Source organism: Cicer arietinum, chromosome 4, assembly GCF_000331145.2.
Source record: "Cicer arietinum cultivar CDC Frontier isolate Library 1 chromosome 4, Cicar.CDCFrontier_v2.0, whole genome shotgun sequence".
NCBI classification, from domain to species: Eukaryota; Viridiplantae; Streptophyta; class Magnoliopsida; order Fabales; family Fabaceae; genus Cicer; species Cicer arietinum.
In genome coordinates, this window is record NC_021163.2 from 7228920 (window position 1) to 7239486 (window position 10567).

Here is a 10567-nt window from a genome sequence, read left to right on the forward strand (position 1 = left end):
TCCCTATCATCAGTATCAGCAGACGACGTCGTTGTGCTATCTGAAGATAACTTCGAAAAGGAAGTTGGTCAAGATAAAGGAGCTCTTGTTGAGTTCTACGCCCCTTGGTAATTTCACCGATCGTCCATTCTTCTCTATTTCTATCACTTTTTACTTTTTCACGCCGTTGAAATTGTTTGCTTAGGATTCTCGATTCGCTTCGTCTTTTTATCACCTTAATCGATCTCATTTGTTATCTTGCTTTAAACGGTTATCACTTCTTGTAGATGATACGATGCCGTTTTAACTTTTTATGCAGTTCACTTTAGATCACTTTCTTCTAGTTTGTTAATTAGGGTTATTTAGTGTCACTACTTCATTTTTTACATGTGGAAATTGATTGTGATTCTTTGATTTAACTAATAATCTAATTAGAGGATAATCTTAATATCCCTCCAATTGAAACTAGAGGGACTAAAATCTGCGATTAAACTCGCTATTACTAATGACCATTGACTTGTCATCCTTGTAAACATCCACAGAGGAAATGAAACATGTAACACAGTAGAAACCTTTATACAAGTTGTAAACAAAAATATTAATGTTATATTATCATGATTAATAGGCTGATATGATTGCTGAGCAGTGACTATTGATCGCAGTAAAGATTATGCGTCTCAATGTGAATTTTTTGGGTTGAATGTAAGGCTATTTAATTTAATTTATACTATTTTAACAGAAAAAAAATATTTTTTATTAGAATGAAGGATATTATAGGCTGTTTGATTTATACTCTTTTGTTAGATAAGATAAGGGTCTATTTTTTAAAAGAGTGAATGACAAATATAGGGAAAAGGAGAATATATTTTCCGAAAGAAAAGGGCAACGAGAAACTAGATAAAACCTCTAATTAGTACTGACACAGTTAAACAAATCAGGCACGAACGCACCCAAACACCATATCCACTAAGCTTCATTATGGGAAGCAGAATTTTAATTTATATTTCCCAGTTTAAAAACTTGAGCATAACCTATTCATTGTACTCACAACTATAAATTTCCCTTTGTAATGTGTAAGTGTTATTTCACACTTGGTGAAGAAAATCTTTGTGAAGCATTATTGGCTGTATAATCATTTGTGATGCTGCAAGTATGATGCACGGTTAAATTAATGTTAGTGTTGCGCCTTATGTGTAACAATAGGTGTGGACACTGCAAAAAGCTTGCTCCAGAATATGAAAAGCTCGGTAACAGCTTCAAGAAGGCCAAATCTGTTTTAATTGGCAAGGTCAGCCCCCTGGTTTTTCTCTGCATTCATACCTTTGATTATTGTTCGGAGTTTATCAATTGCCTTGGGAAACTGTTTTGCACTACTTTTTAAGTTTTATGAAAATTTATCTGTTTATGATTGTCTGTTTATTTTAATGGTAATCCTGCTCTTATTGTGAAGCATGTTGGTGTTGTATGCCTCTCTTCATAACTGGGAAGTTTAAGCTGCAAGTGATACTTTGACTACCATGTAATCACTTGGGGATTCTTTTTCTCCACTGTTGAGCTCTTTACGTAATAAAAATGTTATCTCCTTCTGCATTCCGTGTATATATATATATATGATTGAAATTTTAAAGTAGAGGGGGAGGTGGGAGAGATGCCTCATCCTTGGAAAGCTATACTCTTTGCAAATTTTCGTCATTATCTTTGAGCTTGAACTTTATGGTTTCTTTTTCGCCTTTCTCGTTGATGATTCAATAAGCTTACTGAACATATGAAGCTTTCTTATTAATCTGCTATAGGTGGACTGTGATGAGCATAAGAGTTTGTGCAGCAAATATGGAGTTTCTGGATACCCAACAATTCAGTGGTTTCCAAAAGGATCTCTGGAACCCAAAAAGTGAGATAACCTTGGCTATATAAAACATAATATGTGATTTTATATCTCAACTCACAGTTACTTATAACATAATATCTCAGCTCATTGTCACTTATCCTTCATTTTCACACCTATCTTTTGGCATCTGATACTTGATTTTGGAAAATTCCTGTAGGTTTGAAGGGCCTCGCACCGCAGAATCACTTGCCGAGTTTGTAAATACAGAAGGAGGTACTATTTGCAGTTTTGAAGTCATGTGCTGTAATGTTAACATATTTGTATAAGTTCTAAGGAAACATAGTGCCTCCCCACAGAAATATCATTAATAGCCATCCTTCAGCATCACAACTTTTTTTTAAATTATTTTACTGTAGAGGCAGATTTTCTGAGATACTAGAGTTTTAGGTTTCATGTCGTAAATCATCAAAATCTGCACACTTCGATTTTTTTAGTTTATAAGACGATGTTGAGCATACTTGTGAGCATGGTTTGCTTGTCCCCTTTTTTCTTCTGTGTATTATATTTGCAATTGTAGTAAGATTTCCTAACCAGAGGTTTTGACTTACAGGAACCAATGTAAAAATTGCTACTGCGCCATCTAGTGTAGTGGTGCTAACACCTGAAAACTTCAACGAAGTTGTCTTGGATGAAACCAAAGATGTCTTGGTTGAGTTTTATGCACCATGGTACTCACCAATAATCTTTAGATTGTCATTTTTCTCTGTATTTAATCATCACTTTTACTTTTTTGTTTGTTTTGTATTTAAATATTGTAACATAGTAATAATGTTTTGGTTCCATTCACTCGTGGAATGTTTCTGAAAACTTTCAATTACTGCTATATCTTATAAACGTTTGTTATTTGGCCAGGTGTGGACATTGCAAAAGTCTTGCTCCTGTAAGTGGATATCTTTGTGGTTTCCTTTTTATAAACTTCAGGTTAATGCATTTATTTTCTGAAAAAGCTATGTTAAACTTTGCTCTTTTCCCGGACAGGTTTATGAGAAGGTTGCCTCAGCTTTTAAATCAGAGGACGATGTTGTGATTGCAAATCTGGATGCCGATAAATATAGGGATCTGGCTGAAAAGTAAGTTTTCGATGCCTAATTCTTAAAAGAATTGGTTTTAATGTCATATTTTATCTGTTCATGGACTGTATTTCAATGTATCCATGAATTGGTTTCTTAAAAGATTAATATTTGGGGCCTACTGGACCAAATGTGCATGTTGTGTGATGTGGTGGGATACATTAATCTTTTATCTGTTCACGGACTATATTTCAATGTTATTCCGATTTGGATTTTAATGTCAGATAGCAGGAAGAAAAAATTCAGGAACTGAAATAGATGGAAAAATATTAATACTGCTCATAAGATAAAACATCACAACTGAACTATGCAATTATATATTGATTAACAAGACAAAAGCTGCAGCCACTGAAGACTTGGAGGTGGAAGAGTACGATATCAGTAATAACTAAAAATTGCTGGAATAATGTTTATGCAGGTATGATGTGAGTGGATTTCCTACCTTGAAGTTCTTCCCCAAGAGCAATAAAGCCGGTGAAGATTACGGAGGTGGAAGAGACTTAGATGATTTTGTAGCTTTTATCAATGAGAAATCTGGAACAAGTCGAGATGCTAAAGGACAGCTTACTTCTGAGGTTAGTGAATTCAGATCAAAGAGGGGATGCTGTCTCTTTGTTTTTTTTTTTTAAAAAAAAAAGGAAATTGATGGCAGTGAACAGTGGTATTAGAGGGGGATAGAAAGTTCAAATTGTTGCATTTAATATTGTGCTTGCTTGATATTTCTCTCTATAGGCTGGCATAGTAGAAAATTTGGACGTCTTGGTAAAAGAGTTTGTAGCTGCTAGTGACGAAGAAAAGAAGACCGTCTTTGCCCGAATGGAAGAGGAAGTTGAGAAGCTTAAGGGATCTGCTTCAAGGTAGTGTAACATAACTTCATCCTTTTAGAATATTGGCATGGTTAATTGCTTTAAATTAAGACCAATGAGAATAGCTTAACTTGATATGTGTATACGGTAGATGCGATAATCCAACTCTTTTATTCCATTAGATACGGGAAGATTTACTTGAAAGCTGCCAAGAATTACAGGGAGAAAGGTTCTGATTATGCTAAGAATGAAATCCAGCGCCTAGAGCGCATCCTTGAAAAGGTAATATTCTCTAAGCAAAGCAAAAGCCTTGAAAGTTTCACTCAATGCATGAGACAATAACCATGGTTAAAATTGGAATTCTCTTTGGTATCGTGAAATAGTTATTTTGCAATAAAACAAAATTATGCTGTTATAAATTTTAATAATTTGGTCGTTAAAGGAGATTAAGAAATGAAATGGACAAATTGTTGTTTCTTCATAATCGTGGTGATACTCATTATTTGTGTGTTGATTGATGCAGTCTATCAGCCCTGCTAAGGCCGACGAATTCACTCTTAAGAAAAACATCCTGTCAACGTATGCCTGATTTAGCAGTGCAAGTTCTACCATCTATCCTGGAAGCTACTGTTCCACTGCAGCTCCTTCTGATGATTGACATTGATATCATTGGGAGATTTTCAAAGTGGAGACTTGTAGTACTTAATTTGAGTCTGTTTTAATGATATATTATACGACAATTTGGGGCATTGAAGATTATTCTTTACCCCTTTGTAGTCTACCTGAGATCGATTTTGGAAAGACAATAACTTTAACAATCCTTTTCTTTCGTTGATTTATGGTATAAATTGTTACACGACGTTCTTTACCCCTTTGTAGTCTACCTGAGATCGATTTTGGAAAGACAATAACTTTAACAATCTTTTTCTTTCGTTGATTTATGGTATAACTTGTTACACGACGCTGGGTAATACTTAATACAAACTAATTATCTATTCATATGTGTTGCCCTTCCACTAAAAAAACAGAGCAATCTTAATTTAACATAAATAAACAAAGATGCAAATTCAAAAGGTAAAAACTGAGGCAAAACTGTAAGGAATATTTACGTAAGAAGATAAATGTGGGAGAACTGATTTCCAAAAGACAAATACTACACACTTCATTTTGGTCAAAACTAACACATGCAACTGCTTCCATCAGAGATGAACAATTCCCCAATCAGCAAGTAACTAACCTCCAGAATCCTCTGATTTTTTCGGATTCATATTTAAGACCCTGCACGGCTTATTGGCAGGGTCAAACTCAGGTTCAGGAATACCTATTGGTGAACACTCTTCAATTTGATAATCTCTTTCATCCACAAGAGTTTTCAAGTATGAGCATGGCCTTTCCTCAGGATCGATATTAGGAGAAGGCTCTTGACCAGAACCATATGGCAGCTCCAAAGATGCAGAACCAGCAGGATGTGTTCTCATCTGCACAGATCTTAGAAGTGCAGCTCTTCTTAAGTCAGCTGAGTGGCATATATCACTTGGAGATGATGGGAATCGGCCATCGGAGTCTGAGCCTCGCTGGCGAGACTGAGAGCTAGTAACCGCTGAGACTGGAAAGCCGTGAGAAACATTTAAACTTGTGGTAGGCGCTGAAGAAAATGCATTATGTGGTCTTTGGTATCTACATGGAGAAACTGGACTGCCAGGGCGGCTATCTGGCTGAGATGAGCAACTATGCACAGGCGTCTCGCAAAACCTTGAGTCGTCTGAGTCTTCTGACATTGGTGAATATTGTAAAGATATATCATCCCTGAAAATAAGTTCAACGAAATAAGTTATCTGAAACACAATGAATTAATTTCAACAAAATATTGCTAGCTGTTCACTATTGGTGCTTGCAAATTATCATTTTCTATATATTATATCTCATCATTTTGAGTAAGGCACAAAGAACATAAATAAATAAATAAGTACAATGCAGATAACACTGAAAAATAGTAAGATAGTAAGATAGCATCATCGTCAAAAATAGGAATGGTAGCATCAGGAAAATTAATATTAAGTAAACGTGACAGCAAGAGAAATCAACCATTACTCTGCTATGACAGTCAAAACTCCAAAAAATCAAAGGTTGAGTGAGTTGAGCTACAGAGCATACAAGACTATGCGACAGTTCACTGAGAGAATGATGCACTGATGCCGAATGATGCATTTTACAATATATTTTGCGTGGCTAGAGTGATGATTAAAATACTATTAACCAAACTCTCAAGTAATACAGAAAATCAAACAAGTATAATTTACAGGAGACTTTTGAAGCCAGCATACACTGCCAAAACATATATAAAATGTGATGATGCAACTGGCAATCATTCACTCCACAAGCAATACGAACCTAGCTAATACATTGCACATGTCTGATCCCATTCAAGATCATATAATTACTGCTGATATGCTACCATGCTAATACATTACCATACTGGGATTAGTATATCAGTGTAGCCCTGATTTAATTTTTACCTGAGAGAGAACAAACTTTCAGACCTTGCTGGAGATTCCATGAGATTATCAGGAAGTGAGTCTCCAACTGTCAATCCATTAAGACTGGATGCCATTATCTGTTAAGTGAAACAACAAATTAAGCAACTGTAACTTAAACCCTGTAACAACTCACTTCATTTGATTGTAACAAAAACATAAATGAAAATACAAAATCAGTCACCTAATAGCAATTTAAACAAATATATACATGATCAAATCAAATCAATCATGTCCTCCAAACAAAAAACACTTTCTAAAATAGTGTTTCAGCTAAGTTACACCAAAAAAAAAAAAGTAGTGTATAATTTACAAAATGACGTCAACCCAAGTTTCAATTTTGAACAATATTCATAAATTAATATTGCCATTTGGTCACAGCATAGTAGTAATAACTGCTAAAGATCACAAGAATCCGGATACTGAAACGGACAATAATTAGAAACGCCAAAAACATGGTAAAAAAAAATCCCATCACAGATTCACAATAACTGCCAAGTGGTTAAATATTGAAACCTTGTAAACAAAACAAAAAAAACCAATTGGGAAGTTTTGTCAAGGTTAAAATATAAAAATAAAATAATAATAATAATAATAAGACAAAAAGAGGGACAAAAGGCAAATGAGACAGAGATGTGTAACCTCGCTTAGGTAACGTTTGTGAGAGCGAAGATTGTCGACATAAACTTCTTCTTCGGGATCTCTGGGGCGTTTGGCACTAGGCGAAGAGGAAGAAGGTGACCCTATCAAATTCGAATCGAAACCCATTGTTGGATCCAATTTGTTTCAACACGGAAATTTCTTTGGGGGGAAAAAGATTATTCAATGTTGCGACTTTTGAGGAAAAAGCTAAGATTTGGCATTTGGGTTTCGCTTGCCATGAACGAAAGGACGCAGTGAAACGTTGCAGTATCTGAGTTTTTTTTTTTGTTTGGGAACGAAGAGAAGCGATTGGAGAGTAATGCAGCATGTTGTCGTTGATATGGTTTAGGATCGTGGACCTACTCTTGGTGACCGACACGTGTTTCGTAATTCTCATCGCTGATTTAATCATGTATCTAAGTTTTGGGAATTGGCTATTGTACCCCCCCATTTAAACTTATACCCCCCAAATTGTTAAAAATCCAATTTTATCCTTAAAAAATTCATTTACGAGCAGTTAAAAAAAATTACTCAAAAATCTGAACTTGCTGAAATTTCCGGTAAGTTGCATCAAAATTTCCGGTAGTTATAATTGTTACCGGAAATTTGGAAACTGAAATTTCCGGTAGTTGTAATTTGAATACCGGGTTTTTGAAATTTCCGGAAGCTACCGGAAATTTCAAAAATTTGAAAAATCCGGTAGTCATTTTTTGTTCACCGGAAATTTGGTTTTTTGAAATTTCCGGTAGTTAACCCGGAAATTTCAAAAATCCAGTACTTAATATTTTTTTTTTTTTGAATATGCTTTTAATTTGTTTGTTATTTTATTTGAATTGTTTTTTTGAACTAGGGATGGAAAACACACGACCAGTATTTATAGATTTAACTGAAGCATTTACAACTGATCAAATTTTTGAGTCACGAGAAGCTGTCATATCATGGGCAAGAGAGATAGGTCGACAAAATCGAGTAGCAGTTATCATTACTCGATCAGACGTAGAGACTGGAAAGAGAGGAAGAAAGTCAAAAGTAATTCTTGGTTGTGATAGAGGTGGACAATATAAGTCAAATAAAAATGACACAGGTACTTCAACTAAAAAGTGTGGATGTCCGTTTAAACTTAAAGCGAGACCACTGAAAAATGATGAAGGATGGATTATTAGTTTAATCTGTGGACTTCACAACCATGAGTTAGTAGCTACTTTTGAGAATAATGCATTTATGGGACGCTTAACAGAAGAAGATAAGAAACATGTTGACGAGTTGACAAAGTATCACGTTGCACCGAGACATATCTTGTCATCTTTGAGAGATCGAGATACGGAGAATGTGACTAGTATCTATCAAATTTACAAGCGACGAAGTACATACAGGAAGAATTTGATGGGACCTAGAACTGATATGCAACACTTGTTGAAGTTACTTGAAGCTGAGAAATATACTTGTTGGAGTAGGACTCATGAGGACTCCAACGTTGTGAGGGATATGTTTTGGACGCACACAGATTCCATAACTTTGCTTAACATGTTCCCTCTTGTATTGATCATGGATAGCACCTACAAAACCAACAAGTATAGGTTACCGTTGTTTGAAATTGTTGGTGTAACTTCAACTTGGTTGACATTTAATGTTGCATTTGCTTATATGGATTCTGAACGTCAAGACAACTTTTGGTGGGCATTGGAGAAGTTAAAAGAGTTGTTTTTTTCAAACACGCCATTTCCTCAGGTGATTGTGACTGACAGAGAACTGGCTTTAATGAATGCAATTAAAGTTGTATTTCCATCTTCAACAAATTTACTTTGCCAACTTCATATTAACAAAAATGTTGGAGCCAAATGCAAACAGTATATATTAAAGAAAGACATGCAAGAACCCATTCTTGAGTTGTGGAGGAAAATTGTTTATTGTTCTGAAGAGAAGGAGTACGAGGAACTTTTGCAAGTATTTGAGCAAGCATGTGTCGATAATATTATTTTCTTTGACTACGTCAGAGACACATGGTTGAATCCTCATAAGGAAAGATTTGTTGAAGCATGGACCAATCGAGTATTGCATCTAGGAAATACTACGACTAATAGGTATGTCATTAAAATTTCACATTTTGTATGATATATGATATATGATTTATGCATGATATATGATCATTACTTCACATTTTGTATTTTTTTTGTTTAAATATTAGGGTTGAGTCTGCTCATTGGTCATTGAAGAGATTTTTGGAACACAGTAAAGGAGATTTTTGTAAGGCATGGAATGGTATGAATGACATGTTGAAGTTTCAAATTATTAAGATCAAAGGTTCATTTGAGATAAGTAAAGGTCGCAAAGAGCATATACACAACAATCCATTCTTTGAGAAATTGACTTGGGTGGTATCCAAGAAAGCCTTAGGTGATATTGTTGAAGAATACAAGAGAGTCAGTTATGTCGGTAACGACAAAGATGTGTGTTGTTGTATACTTAGAAAGACTCATGGATTACCTTGTGCATGTGAGTTAGCAGGATACAAGATGAAAGGTGTTCCAATCCCATTAGATGCTGTTCATATACATTGGAGGAAATTAACCTTGAATAGTGATCAAGAGAATGACCAGTTGACAAATGATTCAGAGTTGGACATTACATCGGAGATGGATATAATTTGGAAAAAATGGAAAACACTTAATATTGCTGGAAGAAGGGCTTTAAAGAGCAAGTTGCGTGAAATAGCATATCCGGAGACAACATCAATGTGTGCACCAGTGGATAAAATCAAAACAAAAGGTGGTGTTAAGAAAAAAGGCAATAAGCCGAAGGGATATGACGTATATCGCGACCCATCATACTTTGAGCATGTTGATACTCAAGTCTCCCAGCAGGTATCCAAACAAGTCTCCCATCAAGCATCCAAACAAGTCTCCCACCAGGTTAAAAAATATTTCCACGAGTTTCCTTCTTTAATTCATCCATATATTGAAGACATAGTTAATGTTAAAGCAGATGGAAACTGTGGATATCGTGCTATTGCTGCTTTACTTGGTTATGGTGAAGAATACTGGAGCATTATACGTCGGCAGTTGTATACAGAGATTAAGTCCAAACCTGATTTATATGCTGCATTATTCAAGGAACGTTTGCAAGAAGTGACAGAGTCTTTACTTGTAACTGAGTTGGAAAACCAAGGTAATGAGAAGTGGATGACCATTCCTGATATGGGTTACGTGATAGCAACAAAATATAATCTCGTTCTTGTTACATTAGCAAAAACTTTTTGTTTGACTTTTTTCCCATTGAGGGGTGCACATAATGGAGATTTGTCACGTGATCGTGTTATCAGCATTGGTTTTGTTAACGAAAATCATTGGGTTCAAGTTAAATTGAAATCTGCATGTCCGTTACCACCACTTGCATGGCATTGGAAGAAGCATCGTAGCGATGAGTCTACATCATGGGCTATCGCTTATGCAGGACGTCTACAACATTGGGGTTCTTTAGATTTAGAAAATAATTCAGATTATATGTCTTTGGCAGATGATTGATACTTTTGAGTTGTATTTTGTTTTAAATGATATGATTGGCAGATGATTGATACTTTTGAGTTGTATTTTGTTTTAAATGATATGATTGGCAGATGAATAATAAATCGCTGAATAAATCGCTGAATAA

General features: G+C 35.2%; 2 protein-coding genes across 2 annotated transcripts in view; one reads left to right on the forward strand and one right to left on the reverse strand.

The window, feature by feature from the left end:
- LOC101508443 (probable protein disulfide-isomerase A6) overlaps window positions 1–4602 on the forward strand; it is a 5064-nt gene extending 462 nt beyond the window's left edge. The window contains exons 2-12 of the mRNA XM_004495861.4: window positions 1–107; window positions 1183–1267; window positions 1773–1870; window positions 2025–2080; window positions 2418–2535; window positions 2720–2747; window positions 2846–2937; window positions 3356–3512; window positions 3670–3794; window positions 3926–4025; window positions 4267–4602. Of these exons, the coding sequence (XP_004495918.1) occupies window positions 1–107; window positions 1183–1267; window positions 1773–1870; window positions 2025–2080; window positions 2418–2535; window positions 2720–2747; window positions 2846–2937; window positions 3356–3512; window positions 3670–3794; window positions 3926–4025; window positions 4267–4332 (1032 nt within the window). The 3' untranslated portion in view covers window positions 4333–4602. The remainder of the gene's footprint in view (window positions 108–1182; window positions 1268–1772; window positions 1871–2024; window positions 2081–2417; window positions 2536–2719; window positions 2748–2845; window positions 2938–3355; window positions 3513–3669; window positions 3795–3925; window positions 4026–4266) is intronic.
- Window positions 4603–4655: 53 nt separating this feature from the next.
- On the reverse strand, window positions 4656–7277 carry LOC101508750 (uncharacterized). Its single transcript, XM_004495862.4, has 3 exons — window positions 6920–7277; window positions 6260–6357; window positions 4656–5549 (listed from the first exon to the last, which is right to left on the reverse strand). Exons 1-3 carry the CDS (start codon window positions 7043–7045, stop codon window positions 4976–4978), a joined length of 798 nt encoding a protein of 265 aa, XP_004495919.1. The 5' UTR covers window positions 7046–7277; the 3' UTR covers window positions 4656–4975.
- Between the last annotated feature and the right edge of the window lie 3290 nt (window positions 7278–10567).

What these genes read in the sequence shown, in the direction of transcription:
- LOC101508750 (XM_004495862.4), bottom strand. Translation starts at nt 7,045, where the DNA reads ATGGGTTTCGATTCGAATTTGATAGGGTCACCTTCTTCCTCTTCGCCT. An exon ending in ACAAACGTTACCTAAGCGAG is followed by an intron (nt 6,358 to 6,919) that starts GTTACACATCTC and finishes TTCACTTAACAG; the next exon opens with ATAATGGCATCCAGTCTTAA. An exon ending in GAAAGTTTGTTCTCTCTCAG is followed by an intron (nt 5,550 to 6,259) that starts GTAAAAATTAAA and finishes ACTTATTTTCAG; the next exon opens with GGATGATATATCTTTACAAT.